We start from the raw sequence: 25,595 nt of genomic DNA on the forward strand, positions 1-25,595 counted from the left end.
AACCCTTTAAGAGTTTAGCCCATGTTTATGATTAGATGCAACATAATAAGGAATGTTATAGATTGATGTGTGTATAATCATACAGACCTTTAGTCACAGACAGTACATTAATACTGTGTGATACTTCCCCCTGCTGTTGACCAAGAGACAGACAAGAGGACCATCTCTGTGTGCCTACTTAACTATATTTTGGGGACAAATTTGTACCCAGAATTGACCAAAATCTCCAAAACCCTCCCTTTAGGGACACCCTCATTTGTAAATATGGTATAATTTTTATTTTTTTAAATGCAGAAAGTTTTGTGTGATGGGTAGGCGTTTAGGACAGAATACAGTTCGTACAGTAGCCTATAAAAACCATTACGTCTATGGAATGTCCCCATTTAGATAGCTCAATAGTGTGTGTGTCCCGGTAAACCTTATGTTATGGGGACAAAATGTCCCCACAAAGATATTTTTTGAAAATGTAGAAAATGTTCTGTGACGGGTAGGTTTAGGGCTGGGCTTAGTTCAGGGGATAGAATAGAATATACAGTTTACAGTATAAAATCATGTCTATGGAAAACATGAAAACACAATGTGTGTATAGAAAGATAGATACCGTAATTGAAATGACGATAGTTATTCGCTTTATTTTTTTATTCCGTTATAACTAAATGCCCATGAACACTAATATGCCGTGTTCACTTTAAGACGCGGAGGGTTTGTGTGTTCACATTCAGCCAGGAAGAGCCGCACACAGAGAATCACACACATGAATAGCTGCAGTGAATGGAGCCTGACGGACAGACGGCTGGATATCGATGATAAACGCGTCTTAACCGCGACCAACTGAGAGTCGGGGGTTTTCTGATTCATCAGTAGCGCAAGGGTGAGTCGATACATTCAAATGTCACGGTTTCAATGTTAGCTTGTTAGCCGTGCGGGTATACTCTGACTAAAAACTAGGACACTAACTCACTAACAGCAACTACTGACATTCGTATAAAGGGGTACACCTTCGGTGAACTCAGAGCTGTCGTTGAATTATATCTGTGGTGATTTTATCGCTATAATATGAAGAAAACGAGGGAATTTGGGGCTAGCTGGCTAACCGCCATTAGCACTATAGCGTTTAAAATGCATACAATTTCGCGACAGCTTAATTTGACTGGGAAAACACATTTCTATTAACTTTTGGATATTAAACAAACTGTTCTTATGTCAACTGATTCCTTGTATTGCGTAAATATGATAACAGTCAGTATTAGGTGTGTTTAAACGCATGACAGCAGTGGAGCATCACCTTACTGAGCATCTTAAATGTAAAAGCCTGTCTGTTTTCATGCACAAGTCTACACTTGAACCTGTTTGTGTAACGTTAACAGTTAGTAGTTTAGGTGTGACAGCTGTGTGTTAGCGTGTAAGTTAGCTGGAGTCCGTATGAATGGCGGAGTGTGTATCATTAGTGCCTGCGTGTACAGGATATGCTGCAGGCGGTCATGATGGATGTAATGTTACACTGTTACACTCACCTGGATGTGTGTGTGTATGGTAATGAGTTGATCACTCGACCGAAGACCAGACATTTGCAGAGATCTGGATGATCTGGGCTAGTAGTGTTCAAATGCAGGGCTGTTTTAATATGGATAAAATACTTTCTGTGTGAGAGCTCTTCTCTGTTAGAGGCTCATTCAAGATGTTTTACAGGGTTTGCGTCTGAGACGGGTGTCGCCACTGACTGTGGTCCTCATGGGGTCTGTGTGTGTGTTGGGTCCAGTTACTACCCTGATTTCTAAAAAGGGGGTGACATTGCTGCAGTTAGAATCTGGATTTGTGATTTCTAGACTCAACTATATATATATATATATATATATATATATATATATATATATAGCCTACATGCATACATACATAAGTTTTATGAATGTGAATGTATCACAGACTGATTTCCATACAAATATTAGGCAGTAGGCTACAACTGTTTTCACAAAATGTTTCTTGAGCATCATATTAGATTGATTTCTGATGTGACACTGAAGACTGGATGGTGAAAATTCAGCTTTGGTCACAGGAATAAATTAAATTTTAAAACGCATTCAAATAGAAAACAGTTTAAATTGTAATAATGTTTCACAATACTACTGTTTCACTGTATTTTTTATCAAATAAATGCAGCCTTGGTGAGCATAAGAGACTTTCAAAACTTAAAAAAAAAATCTTACTGACCCCAAACTTCTGAATGCTCAGCTTCACTCCTCTCCGCTCACATACTGTAGTCTGGAACACAACAGTGAAATGTTTCAGTTCAGTTGTTGGACTCAATAGCTCCACTCTTGGCATATCGCTTGAACAAACAATTTCGAGAACAGAACTGCAATAATAGCTGGAAGTTCTACAGCTATAATGAAACTCCATGACGGATGGAGACATTCGTGACACATTTAAATCAACAAAATTTTTGCGTCCCAGAAAACCAATTTATATGTTTACAAAAAAGTGCATGCACATAATTATAGAATATAAAATGTATTGACCTGAAACTCTCAAACTGAGTCCATCAGGCCGTCTTTATCATTGAGCCTTGGACCATTTATCATCTTAGGTCTAAAGAGATGTTTCCACAAAGGCACCAGAGAGAATCGAAACAGATCGATATAGCGTTAGAAAAAAAAACTTTGCATTGTGATTTTTCGTCTTATGTTCTATAATCAAAGCGATGTATTTTATGGATGTCTGCCAATCGATTGGCTTTATGCCGTTGCCGTGAGTGGGCTCAGTGAGCTCACAGAGCGCTGTAGTAAATGTGTAGGCTATTTGTGTTTAGTAGAAGTCTCAAACACAGATAAGCCCCAGGCTGAGATCAGGAAGTCTGTGTTTGCTCAGCACCGCAGTGAGTTTGGGCCGAGAGACTGCTGCTTCTGCTTGGGCGGCTCTTTCTCTTTTTATTTACACCCTGAGGTCCATCATGAGTCTTGCACGTTTTTTGTTATAAGACAGTCGGTCTAATCCATCCTCTCATCAAAGTGAGCCATTCGGTGTACAATTCATCACAGTAGTGATGTGTTTGTGTGCACGCACAAGTTTATATATATATACTCAATGTATGCATGTTGACGACGATACAAGATAATATACTACACTGCTCAGTGCTCAGCAAGGACACATTAAATTGAGCAAAAGTGACAGTAAAGACAGTAAATCAGGGTTTCCACAAAAAGTTAAGCAGCACAAAATTCATGTATGAATTGCATGTTGAATGTCTTTTTGAATAAATTGATAGACGTCATTGACCCACCTAGTTTAGCTGTAATTATTGATGAACCGTAAGCTTTGTGTTCTTATTTTTGTCTTGTTTTTCTTCTTTAAGGAGATCAAGACTGCTCAGAGAGATGGCACAGAAAGCAGACTCGTCCTCCAGACAGTAACAGACAGACACACCTGAGCCGCACCCTGAACACAACACTGGGCTGGACTCCAGATCATATGTTAGCAGGATTGAAGTGTGTGAGAGGTCGTCACGTCAAACGCTAACGCACACACACAACCTTACATAACGGAGGAAGCTCTCCTTCATCAGTGAGTGCTCTTATGTGAAGTGCACCTGTCATTGTCAGTCTCACAGTACAAGATAAACCATAGGGTGTTGACACAAATCTCATGATTCAATCCATTTCCAATATTGATTCAATTCGATATCGATTCGTTAGGATGTATATCAGGTACAGTACATGCCAGTTTTTTTCAAGGGAAAAGAAATCGCTGAACTAATGCTGTAAACCTGTAACCCTGTCATTTGGTACATTGCTATAATATTAAAGGTTAAAATGAAAATTATTACATACATTTAAATTGCACACACGGCAGTTTTTATAATAACCTTTTAATTATACAATGGTTACACTTTATTTTAAGGTGTCCTTTTTACAATAGTGCTAGTGTGCTACTGAGTAATATTAATTAACTTGTACTTGCTATAGGGTTAGGTTTTGATTTAGGGTTAGTTGCATGTGATTATGCATAATGTATTGTTATTATTTTAGTAACTACATGTAACGTGTAACAAGGACACTGTAAAATAGTGTTATCGATATCATTTTACTTTATTCATTTATTCATTCGATGGATTCATTTAGACATTAAATATTGAAGAACAGGTTTAATCAAAAATATAATGAATACGAAATATAGTGCATATTATTTAGAAAATATTTCTCACTAGAGTTAATTTTTCTAGCTAACTGTCGAGTTTTGGACATTGAATGGCTTTTCTGAGGCTTTTCTTATGTGAAAGTTTACAAGCTGTTTTTTTTATGTCTTTCCACAGTTGAAACGCTGATTTACCGTTTACATGTGACATGATACAGATTTTAATAAGTTGTACTGTATCTTTCAAAATGTTCATTCATGTTTATTTCATGCCATAACTAGTAGAAAAGCAGAAGAGATGATCAATTCACACCACATTAAAGAGTGCCAAAGTGGTATAAAATTGACACAATTTGAAAGCTGATACTATCAAAAGTAACAAAGCACAAAGCTTATCGCAGTTATGAAATGGGAAGTGCGCTACACATAATGTTCAGTAAAGTTTTGTTCACAGCCTTAATAAATAACAGCACTGGCTCATGATATACCTATTCTGAGTAAATGACAAGCGCTCTCTCTCTTCTCACAGGAAGTGTCTTCCGTCCTCACCCCCGTCCTGCCCCGTCCAGTGGTGGTGGTGTTGGTGAGACAGCGGGCAGTGCCATGTCCCAGGCGTGAGTGCGTGTCTCCTGGCAGACTCAGGCGTGGTGGCTGCGGGAGGTGATGAAGCTGAAGCAGCGTGTGGTGGTGCTGTGCGCTGTGCTCTTTCTCCTCGGCCTGGCCAAGGTCTTCCTGCTGGATGGAGGAGAGGGATCGGCCGCCAGCCGCCGGGACCTCCGGGCCTTTCGCAAGATGGAGGCCAGCCTGGCCCTGGCCAAAGGAGCTCGCCTCACACACACCTTGCAGTCGCCCTGGGAAGTGGCCGCCCAGTGGGTCGGTCCGCGGGAGGTGTACCCGGACGAGACGCCCGAGCTTGCCGCTGTGCTGAACGCCCTGGCCACCGCTCGCGTGGAGAGGGCCGATGTGGGCTATAAAGGCACCCAGCTGAAAGCTCTGCTGGTACTCGACGGAGGACAGAAAGTGGTATTCAAACCCAAGAGGTGAGGAGAAGATGATTAATATGGGGAACGAAAGAGAGAAAGTAATGAGAGTCTGAATGAAGTCCAAATGAAAGGAGTGAGTGATTTAGCGAGAGGGAGAGTGAGGGGAAGAGCGAGTGAGCAAATTAGAGAACGAAAAAGCCAGTGAGTGAAATAGAAAAAGAGATGAATGAATAAGAGACGTAATAATAGTCTTTGTTATTTATACTCCGCCTTTCAGGGACCTGAGCACGCTTCACAATGTGTAGTAAAGCATGAACATAACTACAGTAGAACAGAATACAAATGAAACAAAAATACAAACAGGAAGCAACAGAAAATGTTGCAACACAAACAATGAATTACCAAACATCTGCTAGCCGAGGTTTAGGACCTACCGCCCATCTTAAAGGCACCATGAAATTAAAAATGGACAATTCCTGTTGCAGTAGAAAACCACAACCATCCAAAATCATTTTCTTAGCATTTAGCCTATTAATTTAGGTTAATGTATTTTCTACATATAGACTACCATTCTAATGTTTTGAAAGAAGTCTCTTATACTCACCAAGGATGCATTTATTTGATTAAAAAATACAGTAAAACAGTAAAATTGTGAAATATTGTTACAATTTAAAATAATTGTTTTCTATTTTAATATATTTTAAAACATTTCTTTATTTCTGTGATGGTAAAGCTGAATTTTCATTATTACTCCAGTCTTCAGTGTGACATGATCCTTCAGAAATCATTATGATGGTTTGCTGCTCAAGAAACATTTCTGATTATTATCAATGTTGAAAAGGGTTGTTCTGCTTAATATTTCTCTGGAAATCATGATCATTTTTTTCAGGGTTCGATGAATAGAAAGTTCAAATGAACAGCATTTATTTTGTAACATTTAAAATGTCTTTACTGTCACTTTTGATGAATTAAATGCATCTTTGCTGAATAAAAGTATTAATTTAAACTAATAAAAATGTGTTAATATATACAAATATTAATTAATAAAAAAAAGCATCAGTGTATTTGTAAATTAACATCAGCCTGCATTAATAAATGATGTAAAAGATGTTTAGTTGATGCATTAGCCATCATAAAATACTATAGTTATGTTAACCTATTTAACCTATTTGTAAAGTATTACCAGGATATTTCTCGAATAAAATAGCATGTGCATTTAAAGCTCAAAGCTGATCTGACATAACTTCAGGTGAGTTTAGCTGTCTGCTCTCATCTGAGCCTATTAGATTTATCGTGGATCTACAGGGACTTTAGATAAGTGAGGAAACTCTCCTGCTGCCCTTCATCACTGAGGTCATCGATCAAACACACCTTATCTGTGATGGCTTCACATCCAGACTGAGCTTTCACAGTCCATGCGCACTGAACATGTTGGCCACAAACGGCTGAATTGGGTGTGCCATTCAAAGTGGAATGTGGGATATCTTCCAAATAGGAAGTTAGTATAACGTCGAATAGGTTGCAACGGTAGTGTTACACCTGGAGTATTTATTACTTTGAGCTTTTACTTTGTTTTTGTTTTCTTCTTAAAAATCTGCCACAGTGTCTATAGTTTCAGAATGACATGCAAGAATAAATGCTGTCTGCGCATTTGCCTTAATGTGAAAACAATGTTTGGTTTATGCATCACTCTTAACCTCAATAACATCAATATATTCTGGAAAGGAAAATATATATATATATTTCAGGTTTCCAAGCAGGCCATGGCCACAGTACTCATGTTTCTTGTGGGTGTAATAGCCACTGTATTAGTATATAGGCCTACAGTCTACCCAACAAGTTTCTGTTGAAACATTGGTCTGGCATTAAGACTTATGTGGGCGTTGTCCTGGGTTATATTGAAACTATTAAAACAATATTATGCTTGCTCTTTACATCCTGCTGTTTAAGGAACAAGTAATAACAAGTGTGTGTGTATTTACGTTATGAGTAGTTTGACTAATTACTCTAATCATAACGTAGTGTCCACACTGAATGTGAAAATGCTGTGTGACACCATACGATCATAGCCAGCCAGAACATGTCTGATATTTAATATCGTTCATACTACAGGGGGCAGGGCTGTTGAATGCTTGAATCTGATTGGTTGACGAACGTTCTAAGGTGTGCGATTATTTTCAGGGAAACGCACGGCTAAAGTAGTTCCAGGCAGGTCTTGACCGCATTATAGTTCCATATCACTTTGCGTAGTTGACTAATAACGGAAAAAAGGATACAATTCATAACAAGAAAAAACATGCAGCCCCACACTTGATCTGCCATTTTCGATGTCTAACTTCACAATCAATGGAAATGTGCAGTTTAATTTGAATAAGTATAATTGTCCTATCTATAATCAATAGAAAATTAAACTGAATATATAAATAAATTGATAGTCCTGCTGCACAGGTTTTCGTAAATATTGCTGATAATATAACAAATAAATAAATATTGATAGGCCTACTTGTTAAAAGTGCTTTGTGTTTCATTTAGGCTAGCCTACTGTCAAAAAAAGAATGAACAAATTAATTAAAACGAATTGAATAAATAAATTAAATAATATTGATGCACATGCTTTTCTGTCTCATTATTGCTACCTCTCTCTTTAATAACTTCATTAATAACTGCATAAAGCCGGGGACACACTTACTGAAAGGCCGATTATGAATGTAATTTGATACTTATAACTGATCATGCCCAAAGGTCGCGTTTAGTCTGTGTTCACACAGTCTGTGTTTAAAATCTGCTGCAGTCGATGGAAACATTCTGTAAGTGTGTTCAGTTCAGTCTGTTTCAGCTAGTCGTTAAGTGTGTCCCCAGCATTAGTCTGCTATCAGCGGCTCAAACCTCTGTTACTAACTCTAAAATGACGTTTTGGAATTAGCAACGGAGGCATGGGATTAGATGCGTAAGAAATTAGTATTACACTTATACAAGAGCGTTTTATGACAAAAACTGGACAAACATCTTGAAATACATCATCTGAACAATGTTTCGAGGTGTGGTAACTGTAGTATAAGCGGAATAATTGACTCCGAGCAGTTGAATTATTAGAAAAATAAACATGCACACACAATTTGTTTTTCTTCTAATTCAACGGCCTGTCTTCAGTTATTCCTTGCGTAATTTGTTCCCATGAGAATTCAGTTAGGGTGTGTACGGTACTTACAACACGACACTCCAGACATGAAGACAACTAATAATTTAATTGAATAGCTTGCACACTTGGTTTCGCCTGAGTTCATTAGGACACGGATAACTGTAGTCTTTTAAGTTGGATCTTTGTGTCTGCCTTTGTTGTATACATCTACTTTATTTTCTCTCATTATTAGGTACACTAGAGATTATGTGGTCGAGGGAGAGCCGTATGCAGGGTACGATCGGCATAATGCAGAAATTGCTGCTTTCCACTTGGACAGGTAATGTACACACACACACACACACACACACACACGCAAACACACACTAGGGCTGCATAATTATAACAAATAATTACACAGGGAATGTGCATTTCTCCAACTGTGGACGGTGTTTTAGGGTGATAATTATCTTGATTTTACCTTGTTTTCTTCACAAGTCTCATATACAACCAAACTGAATCTGTTCGATTCAGTAAAAATTAACCTCTGGGACACGCCCAGAAATTCTCAGTGTACACATTTAAAACATCAAAGTTGAGAATTATGCTTCTGAATTACATAACTGCTGTTTTATACATCAGAAAATCAACACCACATAAAAATCCTGATAATGAAATTTCAAATACATTACACTTGTAAGCAACATGACTGACCAAAACCTGAATGTTCTGACTAGAGATTGATCAAAGGTTTCAAATGACTTGTTTGACTTCCTGTTCAGCATGAGCTTATTGACTGTTCGCAAACATGGTGTTAGAAGCTGGTTCGGCAAGAGTCTTTCTACATTCTTGACTGTCAACTTTGACTGTGATCGGTGGGCGCCGATAGCCTTGTGGTTACTGCGCAACATATAGCGCAACTGTCCTTTGCCGATCCTGTTCCCCTCTCTCTCTCTACCCCATACTTTCCTGTAAAAAAAACTCTACTGTCCTATCCAAAAAAAAGCAAAAAAAAAACTTTGACTGTGATCGTTAGAGAAATTTGCAAATTGCCTACGTTTTTCTTTCCATTAAAGCTTCTTGCCAGGCAATGTTTCTTATTTCCTGAGGATACTGTGTGAACTCACTCATGTTGCTCCAAACCCATATGAAGGTCTTTTTTTTTTTTGGGGGGGCATTGAAGGCCATTGGTGTTCAACAAGAAAAATAACTGCATGCAGACTTGGAATGATATGAGAGTTAAAGAAAAAGGGGGTCTCTTTAAAAAAAAAAAATTAAAAAACAATCTCTTTAGGCCTCAGATTCACTTCTGTATTTGATTGGTTACAGTGCTCAGCTTGTCTAGAAACTCTTATAAATAAACACATTAATGAAATAAATGTTTTTCTCCAAAACACATTGGCCACAATTATTGGCACCCCTTGATTTTTTTTTTTTTAACGAGTAAAATATCCCTGAAGTATATTCCCATTAATATTTACCTTTTTTTAGCACACCAGGGTGACTAGGAACATGAAATTGTCTCGCTATGACTTCTTGTTTCACAGGAGTGAAATATGAGGAAATACAAAGGCCAAATTCACTTAAAGGGATACTCCACTTTTTTGGGAAATAGGCTCATTTTACAACTCCCCCAGAGTTAAACAGTTGAGTTTTACCGTTTTCGAATCCATTCAACCGATCTCCGGGTCTGGGGGTCCCACTTTTAGCATAGCTTAGCATAATGAATTGAACCGGACAAGACCATTAGCATCTCTCTCAAAAAAATTAACTTAAAGAGTTTCAATATTTTTCCTATTTACTGACGCAGCGCATGCCGCCTGATAATAGGCTACCGAGCTGGGGACTATTATCAGGCGCTGCGTCATATCATTACGCCTGCTGCACCCATGGTACTGCAGCAAAGTTTCTTGATTATTACGCAGGAATTCGAGTATAGTTCCTAGCCATATCAGCCTAGAAAATTGCAACTTTACATTTTCAGTCAGTCTTAGTACACGATGTAACTACAGAAGAGTCAAGTTTTAAATAGGAAAAATATTGAAACTCTTTAAGTTCATTTTTTTGAGAGAGATGCTAATGGTCTTGTCCGGTTCAATTCATTATGCTAAGCTATGCTAAAAGTGGGACCCCCAGACCCGGAGATCGGCTGAATGGATTCCAAAATGATAAAACTCAACTGTTTAACTCTGGGGGAGTTGTAAAATGAGCCTACTTCCAAAAAAAGTGGAGTATCCCTTTAATCATCCATCACAGTGAGTAAAACCAAAGAATATAGTTCTAATGTGCAGCAAAAGATTGTTGAGCTTTACAAAATAGAAAGTGGAGGTAAGAAAATAGCTAAAGCATTGAAAATCCCCATTTTGACCATCAGGGCAATAATTAAGAAGTTCCAATCAACTAAAGATGTTACGAATCTGCCTGGAATATGACGTGTGTCTATGTTGTCTTAATCCGCAGCGAGGAGGAAAGTTTGAGAGGCCAAAGACTCTCCAAGGATCACAGATAGAGAATTGCAGAGATTACTTGAGTCCTGGGGGTCAGAAAGCCCCCCCAAAAAAAAGATCAAACAACCCTTACACAACCACATGTTGTTTGGGAGGGTTTCAAGAAAAATCCTCCTCGCTCCTCCAAAAATAAACTCCAGCATATTCAGTTGTCAGACATGACTGGAACTTCAAAAGGGACTGGATTCTATAGTCAGATGAAAATAAAAAGAGCTTTTTGGCAACAAACCCACCAGATGTGTTTGATGCAAACAGGGATAAAAAGTACTCCATGCCCACGGTTAAATATACCGCTGGATCTTATATGTTGTGGGCCTATTTTTTGCTGGAGGTCCTGGACTTCTTGTTCAGATACATGGTATTATGGAATCAAGCAAACACCAACAGATAAAAAATCAACCTGACTAGGTTTTATCAAAACCGCTTCTGCTAGAAATCTTATAATGGGCCGTGGTTGGATCTTCCATCAGGACAACGGTCCAAAACAAACTTCAAAATCAACACAAAAATGGGTCACTGAGCACAAAATGAAGCTTCTGTCATGACCGTCCCAGTTCCCTGACCTGATGAGTGGAGTGAACTGAAGAGAAGAAGCGCCAACATGGATCTGGGAATCTGAAGGATCTGGAGAGATTCTGTATGGAGGAATGGTCTCTGTTCTCTTGTCAGGTGTTCTCCAAACTCATCAGGCATTATAGAAGAAAACTCAGAGCTGTTATCTTGGAAAAAGGAGATTGCAAAAAGTATTTAATAAAAGGGGGCAAATAATTGTGGCCAACGTGTTTTGGAGAAAAACATTTATTTCATAATGTGAAAGATTCCAAAAAATCTTACTGACCTCAAACTTTTGAACAGTAGTATATTTTAAAGACCCCTATATATTAGGAAAAAATAAATGTGTAAAGTACTATCTGGAAAATTTGAATATTAAAATACAGTTAAAACTATAGCTGTCAATAGATTAAAATAATTAATTAATCTCATGCTACCAGTTTTTAGAAAGCAGAATAACAGTCAACAGTAATAATGTCAGATGATTTAAATCTGTTTTATTTATTTAGAATAATATTTTTCTCTGAACTTTTCCATGGGCCCTTGCAGCCTACTGGGGGTCCCAGACCCAAGTTCGAAAACCCCTGCTCTAGTGAAAATTCCTAATCGTCATCTTGATCAATACATGATTAATTATGTCACTGAAACACTATTAGTAGTGCACTAAAGTAGTGCACAAAAAAACCCTGTCCATCTTACATGGCATTTATACATAGGGCCAGATTTACTAACAGCTTGCACCAGCACAAACCCTCTTTTGGTGTTAAAAACTACAGTCAGGATTTACTAAGCAAAGGTGTGGACATGGTTATTTTTACAGCTGATCTTATTACATATGCATTTGTGGGAGTTTCCCTTTCAGACACAAAATTTATGGGAGGAGACTGGAGAGTATTTAATTGAATCACGCAAGGTGATTTACTAGGCGATTATAAGGTTTGGGCTCGTCAATGTACTGGTGTTGGCGCCATTATTTACCACCCAAAAAAGCACGTCTTTAAACTAGACACTACCTAGTAGATTGCGTTGGTCATCATTATGGATATGATCTGACTGCGTTTGTGTTCTTTAATTTGAGTGTCGTCAGTAGATCGCGCTGAACTTTACATTCCCATCTGCGCTTTTGTGGAATTCACTCTTCGCTGGAAGTTTGATTGACAGGCGATCTGACCAATCATAATCCGCCATTTTTGTCCGACAAAACAGTCAGGAGAGTTAGTAGATTAACGTTGGTGGATTTGAACTTGAAAAACGGTGTGTACTGACATCTTTCCACGGTTGAAACAACATTTCTTCTGATGTTCATTCATGTTTATTTGATGCAATAAATTAACTAGAAGGAAGAGATGATCGGTTCACGAGCAGCTTTAACTGAGGCGCTACAGCAATCTTTCATGACACATTAAAGAGCCATAAAATGGTATTTATTGTTTAAATTTCTTTAGAAAATGACAATTTTAAAGTTGAGACTTTCAAATCAAAAGTAACCTGCTCTGCCTGTCTGTCAAGCACGTGGTCAGTGTCCTCTTTGCTCCGCGATGTATATTTCACAGCGTGAGAGCGGCGTGGCTTGTCGGCCATAGCAACAGTAACTAAAGGGGACGGGTCTTTGCGAATGGTCAATAGGCCTATGTCACGATAAAATTGAAGACCGGAAGTACGTCTTTTAGTAGGGATATGGCTCTTCCGGTTAGCTAAATACAATGGCAGAGTCCGATAGATAACGCTGGACCAAATCTCTCCCGCAACCTGCCTGAAGTCACATATGACTATGTGGTTCGGATGGTAAATGAAAACTCTCAAGTGGAAACGTCAAAACTGAGGAAAGGGTACAAGTTCGGGTGTAGCCAGCCATTGTTGTTATAGCTCTAGCCGTTCGCCAGTAAGGTAAACGTTTCTATGGTAACAGCGAGTTGGACCAATCAGCAGACGTTGCTGCTACACTTAGGATTGTGGGTAGTGTAGTTTTTTTTTCCCATAAGATCGCGGATAAAACGTTTTTCTTAAAACAAGGTTGATTTCATTCGAACTTATAGCTTCTACAGGAGCAAAGACCTCGGTTTCACAACCTCATAGCTCGTGGTCAGTCTACCTCGGATGGTTTAGACATTATGGCTAATAATCTAAATCCTTATCGAGAAATACTGTTGACCGGAAGTTCTGAATCCCTACGCCGCGTTCCGGAAGCAGGAAGTGTGACATATAGGCCTATTGCGCTCTCACGCTAATTTGCCCTGTCTAGTAAATCTGGCCCCTAGTCTGACAATCAATTGTATGCTGATGTGTCATTACTGTATGAATCATGAGCTTCTTGATCTCTTCCTGCAGGATCCTGGGTTTTAGGAGAGCGCCCCTGGTGGTGGGGAGGTTTATGAATCTGCGTACAGAGATAAAGCCAGTAGCTACAGATCAACTGCTGAGCACTTTCCTGATGCACGGTCAGTTTAAATTTTTTCGTTTCTTGCTTCTTTATCACAATTCCTCATCTTCCTCCTCTATTCTGGAACCGCTCCGCACATTTCGAGCACAGAAAAGGGAAAATTGTGCTCCACACCTGCTGGTGTCATGATGCTAAATCTCAGTTGTACATAAGATACCAGTGAAATTTCACAATTATCAACACCACTTTTGAGACTGTAGCAAAAACTTCTTCACTTTGGGTTAAATAAGCTAATGATAAAATTCATGCAAAGTCCTTCCATTGTTTAGATGCTTTTCTTTTCTGTTAGTCACAGCAGCAGCTTTTACTGCTTGTCATGTTTATATGCTGAGCCTGTATTAATGAGGATATGTGGCCAGAGAGAAAGCTATGGGGCAAAGTGTCTCACAACCAGACTTTTGATTCTTAGCATGAAGTCTAGTCCAGTTTGGGGCTTGTATTAGACAATAATTCCCTACTTAGACAGGAAGAGACCATCTGACCAATATGTAAAACAACCAACCACAGTTTTGTTGATACTACATTATTAATCAACTGTCACCGAAGTGGCATTATGTATATTTTTTGGTAACACAAAAAACACGTCTAGACAGATATTTAGAAAATGCCATCACAGATGATAAATATTGTTGACTGCTAATGGAAGGTGTTGTTATATACACTACAGCAGTGCTAGTGCATGAAATCATTAACCAGATGAACAATCTATCAAAATAGAATTTAAACTGGCTTATGCTGGCAAATTTCGAATTTGACAAATCATTAGTTTTCTTGACCCTAATAACATTAGGAGAAAGAGAAAACTGTTTTAATATGAACTCCATCTGTGCTAAATTGCTTGTTACATCATATAATCAACAAGAAAAAAAAAAAAATTATATCATTGTATATGTTTACTGACCAATGATATTGAACAGTGAAATCACTAAATAAATTAGCTGTCCAGTTATGCCTGAACTATTGACAGTATTCACTCCTATTGGTTGTCGCTCCTAATATTCGCTTGTCATTTGCAGAAAGTTGAAGGGGACCTATTAATTTTTATGAACACCAATGTGTGTCTACAGTGTGTGTAAACAACCAGCCTATAATTATACAAATCCACCCAATACTTGTTTTATAATCCCCATAAATAATTAGCAATCTCTCCAAACATGTGGTTTCAGATTTCCCCCTACTCTTACGTAAGAGTAGGGAAGCCTCGCCCATGACTGGTGACAATCTGCCCTATTAGCATAGATCCAAGTCCGCTATTGTTTAGCAGTTCGCCATTTCTGTTTATTCGCTGTGGCAGCTTGGGGTATACAATATCTGCGCCAAAAAAACATAACTTTCTGTTTTTGGATGTACCAATGAACATGAGTCTCCATAGACTCCCGGCATCTGAGTCACTGATGACACCATGGTTGAAGTTGTTACTTCACGATGGATCAGTAGCAACTGTTTGTGATCCAGTTTATAGTCTCCGGAGCGATACTGGTCACGGCAGTAATGAAAGGGAGAGCCTGCACTTTATCACAGTTCATAGGAGATACGAATATAAAGTTTACCAGTTTATTAAGCACCCCCCGAAAAGGCATAATGTCTGTAAATATTTGTTTGCTGTTAGTTGTAAGTGTTTTTGTGTAATTTGCTGTGTATGTTGATGATAATGCAAGGGAGAGAGAGAGTTTATGGATAAGACTTTAATGCGCACTTCTTGTACTGTTTATTTAGCTCTTACAGTGATTTTCTGGAGTGACAACGGACACTTCATGTTTTGGCCATCATTCGGACGCGGTCCGCTACAACAGGCTTGTAGTGGATAAAATGGATAAAAGCAAGACGACAACATAAGTTAATTAAATTTAAATTAAATATAACCGTAATTAAACTGAACTATACCTGTTATATCTCCATGCAGCATATATTCTCTGGCTCTGTCTGTAGGCATTATTGTCTGACTCCGATTCAAACTGACTGCCACTACTGAGAGTTTCAGATATTTTCAGTGCGTCCTGACAGCGGAGCACAAGCTCTTGAAGCCCTGCCCTCTTCTTGAAAGGGGGCAGGAGGCACCAGCTCATTTGCATTTAAAGGGATACGCAGAAACGCTGTGTTTTTGCTCACCCCCAAAAAGTGGCAATTTTAACATGAAATAAAAAGTTATCTTGGGGTATTTTGAGCTAAAACTTCACATGTACACTCAGGGGACATCAGAGACTTGTCAAGGCTATTATTTTTATGTTTACCATAATGATCCCACCTAGTTGTCTATTTAAATTTGAATTTAGACAAGAGTTTTTACCCCATAATGGATGGCAATCTTCACTTCACAACTCCAATTTACATAAATACGAATCCAGAGAGTAATTCAGATCAACATCATAAATGACATCATAATTACCAATAGCAGACAGAGATAGAAAACCAATCCAATAAAAGCTTGTCCCATGTTCTGTATCATCTTTTCATCAAATTGACTCAGAATTATCAGCTTTTTTAAAAGTTTTGTCGTTTCACTTAACCCATCTGTAATGATAAAACACTCATTCAAGAGGTTAATAACACAATCTCCACAAAATCAGGAAATGAGTACCCTAAACTAACACATACAAGACATAAAGTGCTGTCACCATCACACACACTCATACTAGAAACACATATGTTAACTGCTCATTTTCAATGTTCGCTTTTTGATATTAACTCTATGTTTGAAAAAACATCACATTTTTCTTTCTGTTTTACCTAATTTTACATAGTTTCAAAGCATGTCTGTTCATTATTCATTTGATTTTAGAAAAGTCAGCTGGGTTGTTTTGGTTCATTATCGTTATTTTGTTTAACCCTCTGGGGTCTGAGTTGTTTTCTGGGCCCTGGAGGGGTTCTGACATGCTCTGACATTTGTGTTTTTTTCTGTTACTAGTGACATTTTCATGGCTAAAGTCTAATTACACTGTATTCAGCACAAACTCTGCTACAATAATATATCAGCAGCATGTAGGTAAAAGTTAGTAGTTTTGAGATGACATTTATGCGTGGTTTGTGAAAATACAAAAAAAAATTCTCACTAAAATAAAGCCATGAAACCCATACTGATTATTTCTTCACAAGACTTTTGAAAATTGTATGACGTAGCCTAGAATATTTGCTCCAAAACTATGTGAAAATCATCCTGACTGCTCATTCAGATAAGACAATATATTGATTTTAAATTTCTAAGACGTGTTTTGTGTGAAAAAGCCTTATGCGAAGAGGCGTGATCATCTCATGAATATGTAAGCCTTCAACACCTGAGAAAGACAAAGACACTCCCCTAACTGCCCTATTAGGAGCGATCAGGCCCTGTCATTCAGAGCAACCTTGCACAAAGAATGAGGAGATTTAAAAAAAGAATGGCTTTTAGATTGTTTGGATTTATTTACAACACAACATAATCCAAAAATACACAACAAATGACAAAAGAGCACATTGAAAACAATGATCCAAAGACAGAGACCTTTGTGCCATTCCTAAAAACATTGTACATACCTTTCATTTCCAAGGTGTTTGATTTTCACTTTACCATGTTCATATACAGAGACTCATGTGAATGTTGAAGTCTGCAGGACTCAGTTGCATCTGGTCCCTGAAAGAAAAAAAAAAAGAAAAAACTGTGAACATACTGATATCAAGAGAAACTATTGGGCTGCACGATTTTGGGAATAGATTTTAGATTTTTCTGGTTAAAATTTCTTTTTAAAATTCACAGAATACACACAAACACACACACACACATGTTTCCAACAATATATAATGAACACCAGGTTTGTTGTGCCTTGTAGGCATAGGCTACGCAGTGCTGCATAAAATAATAATAACAATAAATTAAATCTTCCAAAAGATTTCAAGAACAACTACGCTAGAGAAAAATGTATTGATTATCATATGTTACTTCAAATGTTTCCATTCGTTATGATGATATGAAATGAGATAATAGTAAAAACATAAAGCCTAATGTTTGGTGCATTTTTCCTTTCAAACGCAATCGCGCTCCAAAATCTGATGCATTCAAACGCGATCGCGCTCCAAAATATGATACATTCAAACCCACAGCGCGCTCCAAAATATGATACATTCAAACGCGATCGCGCTCCAAAATATGATGCATTCAAACGCCATCGCGCTCCAAAATATTAAACATTATGGTTATACATATCTATGTTTGAGCAGATATCCACAAACAGTATTTAACAGGAAACACGGGTCTAAATAGTATAATATTCACCATATATCTAGCAACAGTTCAACTGCAATGTGAAGTTTATGCAACAATACCATAAACTAATAAGTACGAATTTCTTACCTTACATCTTTCTTGTCTTCAAATCGCGTTCTTCTTCTTTTGGGGATAAATCCAATGTAAGCTCAGACGTGTCTTCCAAACTCGACGAAAAGCAGAGACTTGTGAAGTGTTTTGGTGTTTTGTGTTTGAGGTAACGAAGGCGTTCGCGTTCCATGTGGAGATTTGCATGTGAATCTCTTTTGCGCGAGTGGGCGTGTCGAATTAAAAAGTAATTAGCAAGCGTTTGAGATACTGGACATCCTGTTGGTTTTATACAAATTACTTAAACAGAGAATATTTGTTTTCAGTTTGAATCCGATCATTTAAAAGTACACACTCAAATGTGTATAAAGGTATATGGCTCATAAATGTGTGACAAGTATTCGCTGAGTTTTGTTTCAGTTTATAGACGTGCTCAAGAAAAAAAAGTTCACCGCGACGGAGAGGCTGAACGCACACCCTGTTTATTTTCTTTATTTTACAAAAGCACAATGTTTTGATTTGATTGTAAGTGGACACATACAAAAGTAGAAATATCACAGATTCTTTTTTTATATTTCTTTTTTCTGTATAACCATAAATGACGGAGTAATTTAAGTTTATTTTACTACAATGTGAAGAAAATCCAGCAAAACGCGGGGGCGCGTTTGCCGACCTCAGAGGGTTAAGCTTGCTTTAGCAGGCCGATAACAGAAAAGACAGACAGAGTACCATCCCTTCCTCCACTCAAGCAGTCTCATAATCTTTTCAACGGCCTCCTAAGACTGTAACTTAGACAGAATGTAATATTAAATTCATTACATTAACCTGTGTTATCCAGACTTTTTCTTGAATCTACAAAAGTGGTCTTCATTTTTAGCCACCACCATGTCTAACGACCTTCAGGAGTTAAAACTATGTTATAGACATATTAGTTCAAAATCAACACTTCTATTCTTTTTTTTTTTTTTTTTTTTTCATAATCATAAGTTTTGTTACTGTCTCCACAACAATTAATGACAATCACCTCATGGTCTCAGCTGGCTTTTGAAAGCCCATTCCCATTAGCTCTTTATCTATAATTTCCTTTTCTTCAGGGTGTTGTCCCCTGGCATAGTTGCAGACACTTGTCACAATGAAAAACAAGCCATCTAAGCAATGCGGTTTCTGGTGAGTGGTATGGAGTGATTCACATTTCTGGGTCAAACTGCTGTAACTTCTCACAGCTCATTTCTTTTAACATCTCCATGTCTATGGTTTTCAACTGAAACAATGTGCCATACTATGAATATCTTATTATCACTTATGACACAGGCTCAGATAACAGCTTTTAGCTGACATTGAATGAGAGAGACTCTGAGGCAGTCAGGACTGGTACACTGCACTCTCAACTTCTAACATCAGACTTTATCTACCGTCTTTTAACTCTAGCCCAGTTTAAGGCATCTTTGCCAGAAATGACATGCGTTTTCAAATAAACATAATTTTTATATATTTTTGCAACTCACATTTGTTGGAGTCATTAATTTTACATCAACCTGTATTCATTAATTCACTTATAAAAAATATTATTATAGATCTTTCCTTCAAAAGGATTCCCTTAAGACTTTAATCTTTTGACCTGGTTTTTATCTCATGTTTTTTTTTTTTTTTTGACGACAGCTTTAATATCGTCATATTAAACACTGATCTTTCAAACCCACATTAACACCAGAAATGTCTGTCACTTTATTTTAAAAAAAGTGTTTTACACCTTCTGAGTGGGCATTTACAATTACGTGCTAAATTGCCCTGCTGACCACATTTAAAACACTCTGTCATCGGGTGAATTCATGTATCAGCCTCAACTACAGCTGCGGACACCTTGCCTACAGTTTGATCACTGTGAGCTTGCAAACGGCTCCAACTTACTGCTAACCCTTGAAGCAGTGTGTCCGAATCAGGAATGTAAACAGAGCCACTGATAAGCAGTTCCTGTATTATTTTGACAGTCCACCAGTGGCGGATTCAATTACAATAGCCGAATCATAATCATTGGCAGCACATTCATTTTCATAAGCTGCACGGAAATGCTCAAAATATTCTAAGGGGTTTTCACAGAGTTTATCTTTAGTCACACTTGTCCAAGGAAATGATCAACAACCCAAAATTTCCTTTACTTGCTTTTTGTAATCATCATAAGCAATACGAGGCTAAAACTTAGATTTTTTTTTTTTTTTAGTTTCTTTCTTTGTTTGTAGCCAGTCAAGTTGTTGTTTATATTTCCAAACAGAATCAAAATCCTGACAACCGTTTACTTAATTTCTTTGAGGGCTTCAGAGCACAGCTGCTTACAGCGTTTGCTCTCTTCTGTCTCACTATTTGTTTCAGGACTGTTCAGGTTACTGAACGAGTAACTCAATTTGTCAGCCATATCTTAATCACGGTTCAAACTCACCTAAAGTTATTGCAGAAATGGAGGCGGCGATCTTTGAACAACACAGCTTGGCTTCTGCGTGATGAAACTGCAAAGTATAGAGACAGAGTGTATTTAGGCCACGCCCACACCCGGGGGGAAAACACAATCCAACCGTCTCCATTGACTTTGCATTGCGAGAGGCTGCCTCCTTGTCATTTCTTGCTTCTAACAAAAGACAGAATAATGCCTAAAAGCTGCTATGTGACAAGGTGTACAGCAAACAAGCTAAGAAACCCAGAAATAAGTTTTCATAAGCTGTCGACCCCAAAAAACGAGCGTTTAGGACATAAAAGTGGATACAGGCAGTTGAGACAGAGCATCACGTGTCTCGTTACTCTGAGAACTAACGTACGCCCGCTGGAGGAGACCGTAATCGGCAACACAGGATAGTTTATCTTACAGAAATATAATATATTAAACTGACATTTGGATATTTAACTCACCAGTGACAAAATGTTTAACTTACTGCACACGTAGTGTATTTTTAGTGCATACTGAGTGTCAGGATCCCACAATTTACCCATTCATTCCAGCCTGTATCCACTTTTATGTCCTCAAACGCTCGTTTTTTGGGGTCGACAGCTTATGAAAACTTATTTCTGGGTTTCTTAGCTTGTTTGCTGTACACCTTGTCACACAGCAGCTTTTAGGCATTATTCTGTCTTTTGTTAGAAGCAAGAAATGACAAGGAGGCAGCCTCTCGCAATGCAAAGTCAATGGAGACGGTTGGATTGTTTTTCCCCTTGGTGGGCGTGGTCTTCAGATTATGACGGGTTGCGCTCTGTCTCTATACTCCAAAATGACAGTTACATATACTGGTCCACGCCAATTTGGGTCACAACTTTTTCTTCTTTTTTTTCTCAGGATCGTTCCTGATGCATCCTTGGCAAACAACCCTATTTTTGTTAGTATCCCTAACTGCCTGATTCACTAAATTCGGGGATCCCCTATCTGAGATGGAAAAGATGGAGCAGGTTTGCGGCGCACTAGACCTACAATCCAGGGACGTACTCTGCTGGGGTGGTGCTACACCAACAATGCCCAACGGGGCCCCCACAGAGCACGTTGCTTGTGCTGTCTGCTGCCGTTGACCATAACAAGGCTATCAGCGACGACTTATACTCTCAGCATAATTATTTAGCACTCACTCGTGCGTAGCGCTGCCTCTAACGACGCCATCAGCGACTTCTTATACTTTAGTATAATTAATCCTCACTCTGCGTGTTCGTAGTGAAGCTCTTCTGCTCTCCTTTTCCAATCTCTTCCATTCAGACAGCCCTAACCAAATAATAAAATTGTACTACCTTGTTTGTTGATTTAACCAGGGATGTCACCAAAGAATAATTGCCCGCATTCTCCACCATAACTGTTAGGGGGTAACAGTTTAGGACCCAAGGACCAGATGTTTGAAAGAAGACCCGGAGTCAGAATCATAATAAATTGAAGATAAGTTTTACTGAAGATAGTTTGCAGTTTCATCAGCAGAAGTCAGCTTCAAGACTCACACAGGAGTTCGTAGACCGCCCCGCTTACAGTTACAAAGATCACAGCAGTTATACCCTACACCAAGGTCTAAGCTACGTCCTTGCTTCAGGTTGCAGTTTCTGATTAGCTAAGAAATAGATAAACATAGTAATTTTCCACACATATACAGATAGAAGGAAGCATATCTCCATCGATTATGCAGCTGACACTCAGACCCTGAAGTTAGGTACGTCGTGACCTTCCAGGTCGCAGATTTGGGTTGCTGGGCGCCAGCATGTCCAGAACAACAACTCAGTCAATCTCCAATAATGCCAGTGGTTCCTTAACCTGTAACCAAGAAGACTAACACACACACCGACACACAGCTTTTCCAAGATTGGATTTGGCCAGGCTCTAACTATAAACAGGAGAGTTTTCTCAAAACATCAAGATAATACGTTCTTTCTCTGAAGGAGAGCTACACTTTAGTCTAACTGGAAAGTAAGGCTTTAACAAAGAAATGGTCCCCTTAAACTATTGTCTTCAACTTCTATAACTAAGTAAAATCTCCAGAGAAGTAATTTACTGTTTAATAATAGAAGGAAAAATACTGTTTAATACCTTGATTAGAATCACTCATTACATATACATTGAAGCAGCAGTGGATTCCAATCCACCCCCTTCAGACTTATTTTACATCTCTTAAAAAGGGGCATAATAGGGCCCCTTTAAACATTTCTCCACTTTGTCGCGTCGCTTATATCCTGCCACCAACTGTCGCTCACGTCGTCGGAAACACCAGTTCCATTGAAATGTATGCTGGTGGTGTGAACGGGACTTAAGTACAAGTTTCCATTCCATGGGTTCCATCCTTCTATTTCCATTAAAAAATGACACGTAAAAGAAGGTATATTGTTGAACAGAATTGCATCAGTCGAGCAGTATTTTTGAGTTCACTGCAAAAAAAGATTCATAACCAACTGCTCTCCCCTTCAAAACAATCCTCTCACGAACAGCACAGTTCCTTCCAGACATCTTTTTAAGCAACATTATCAATGGTAATTGATATTGTCTCTCTTGTAGGAAATAATACATGTTTCTATGGGAAGTGTTATTACTGTCGTGAGACTGAGCCTGCGTGTGCAGAAGGGGATGTGATGGAGGGATCGGTTACTCTGTGGCTTCCTGACGTCTGGCCCTTACAGAAACACAGACACCCGTGGGGACGCACATATCGAGAGGGAAAACTCGCCAGGTATAGTAATTATCTGTCTTTCACTGGTTCTCTCCCTTCACCTTTTTTTCACATTTGACTCGAATGAGTGTACAGGTACACACCACTATCTTTATCAGCGGTTCAGCACAGTTTCAGCCTGATGGTCTGTGGTTGGGCTGTTTATGAGTGACTAATGGTCAATGGGGACTTTCACTGAGCATTACTAAACTTTTGGCCTTTGAGTTAGCCAAGGATGGGATGGTCCTGCATTTAGAGTATAGTCACTGCCATTTTCACACATGTGGTGCAGGAACTTCTGATTAAAGTGAAAGCACAGCACATAGCATTGAACTTCTGACTGTAGGGATTTTGGTTTCTCATTTTCTGAAATGAGGCTTAATTTATTTCAAAACCTACAAAACGCAAAACCAAAACCAAACACTGCTTTTAGTTTGTGTATGTAAATGTAATGCACAATAAAATGTTCTTTTAGCTATATAAAATGTGAAAAAACCAGCCAAAAAAAAAAACAAATCTGTTTGGCTTGTGCTTCATTGTAATTGATGAAAGAGCCAAACCTGTTAATTAGAGGGGAGTGTCCATAACATTGTTAACCTGAATATCATGCTTACCTTTCTGGATCTATTTTTATTACTATTATTATTTTGGGAAAAACTTACCGCAGGTTACCGCGTTGTCTAGATCTCCAGAATTGTTTCCAGTCTCATTTCCATGGCAGATGTAAATTTTATATAGAGATGCAGCAGTCCTGAATCCTGAGTCCAGCAGTCCCGGCCCCGCGAAAAAAAAATCATAATCAAATTACTAAGCAACCACTGAATGGAACAACACAAAATAGGTATCATTTTAAAGCTTAGAATCTCAGCTTTCTGAATGCGTCCAACCACTTTGATAAATTCTTAACGAGTGCAGAGTAGTCCCTCTAAAACGGAGTGTACCGCCTAGCTGCAAAAAAATTTATAATCATATTTTTCAAAACTACTGCCTTGATCAACACAAAATTTGAAAGCTTTACAATGAATGTATCCAATTTGATTAACTCCTATGTAGTGCTGAGTTATTTGTTGATAAATATTACAAAGAAGTATTTCATAAATTATGAAAACATTTTTTTTTTTTTTTATGTACTGCAATATGTCAAATACATCATACAGCTCAGATAGTCGTGTCACATGTCATTTGAAAGGTCTCACGGAGTAGAATACAACAAGCATAATTGTTTTGGGCTTTTTACTAAACTTGAGTGAGTTTTTGTACATGAAGCCTCTCAAGACCCATATGTAAATAATTTAAGGATGTGAAATTAATGTCACATTTTCGCTCGTAACTTCATGCAACATGCTCCGATAGTGGAAAATGGCACATCATTATTTACCGCAGATACTCATGATTACAATAAGTGAACATAATCCATCACTCGTACCCAAAGATATTCCTCATGGAGTTCTAACACTTTTGTGTTATTATTATTATAATTAGTTGCTTTTTCGCTTATAACTTCATGAAGCATGCACAGATTGTAGACAATTTCACATCATTATTTACAGCAGATTGTTACGATTAAAAAGAGCCCAAACTCACCATAATCCGTCACTCAGATCTAAAGATATTCCTCATTGACTTCTAACACATGAACCTGCACATGCAGGCGCACATCCAATGAAGTATATAGCAGGAGGATTGATGTGACGTTTTCACTCATAACTCCATGAAACATGCATGAATTTTGGAAAATCGAACATCTTTATTAACAGCAGATGCTCACGATTACAAACACAACATAATCAATTGCGTTGATCACAAGATATTCCTCAAGGAGGAACAATTTGTATATATATATATATATATATATATATATATATATATATATATATATATATATATATATATATATATTAGGGGTGTAACGATATTCAAACCGAACCGACAAACCGCGATACAACAGCCACGGTTCGAACCGCGATACTCTCATGTCGAACCGAACGCGCCCCGCCCCCTGCTGCCCCGGCCCAACTCTCACATCACTTTGTCACAAAACTATTTTTTTCTTCCTTGACATTTGATTAAATAGTTATTGATGAGTACACTTTTAACAACTAATTAGAGCTGTAGTTTTACTAAATATTATTATAATATTATTTACTAAATAAAGTGCATGTCACGTGATTTGGGTGATCGATCACGCTCGAGAGTTTACATACGCACTTCAGGATGGCAACTCATATTGAGATTGAAGACCCTCCGGTCACAACCACTGACTGATACAGCAGCAACAGCAGCAGTGCTGATCACGAATCACCGACACCTGTCATCATCCAATATGATGACATATCACAGCATTTTTTAATCATCGTTTTGAGACAAATCATTGTTTGTTTTGCGAACATAATCCTCTGCCGTCTGGTCGCTTCCGCTTCAAGCCGGAC

The 25,595-nt window shown here is 38.2% G+C and overlaps 1 protein-coding gene across 2 annotated transcripts in view; it reads left to right on the forward strand.

Moving 5' to 3' along the window:
• Nucleotides 1-544: 544 nt before the first annotated feature.
• The window catches only part of fam20b (FAM20B glycosaminoglycan xylosylkinase), a 33,488-nt gene continuing 8,437 nt past the window's right edge, over nt 545-25,595 (forward strand). Inside the window, exons 1-6 of one of the 2 annotated variants that reach the window (XM_082146877.1) lie at nt 545-871; nt 3,350-3,558; nt 4,658-5,168; nt 8,483-8,569; nt 13,617-13,726; nt 23,016-23,187. In XM_082146877.1, the coding sequence (XP_082003003.1) occupies nt 4,792-5,168; nt 8,483-8,569; nt 13,617-13,726; nt 23,016-23,187 (746 nt within the window). In that variant the 5' untranslated portion in view covers nt 545-871; nt 3,350-3,558; nt 4,658-4,791. The remainder of the gene's footprint in view (nt 872-3,349; nt 3,559-4,657; nt 5,169-8,482; nt 8,570-13,616; nt 13,727-23,015; nt 23,188-25,595) is intronic. The other variant, XM_082146878.1, reaches the window with a different exon arrangement.

This window comes from Leuciscus leuciscus (assembly GCF_965113295.1).
Source record: "Leuciscus leuciscus genome assembly, chromosome: 19".
Classification (NCBI taxonomy): Eukaryota; Metazoa; Chordata; class Actinopteri; order Cypriniformes; family Leuciscidae; genus Leuciscus; species Leuciscus leuciscus.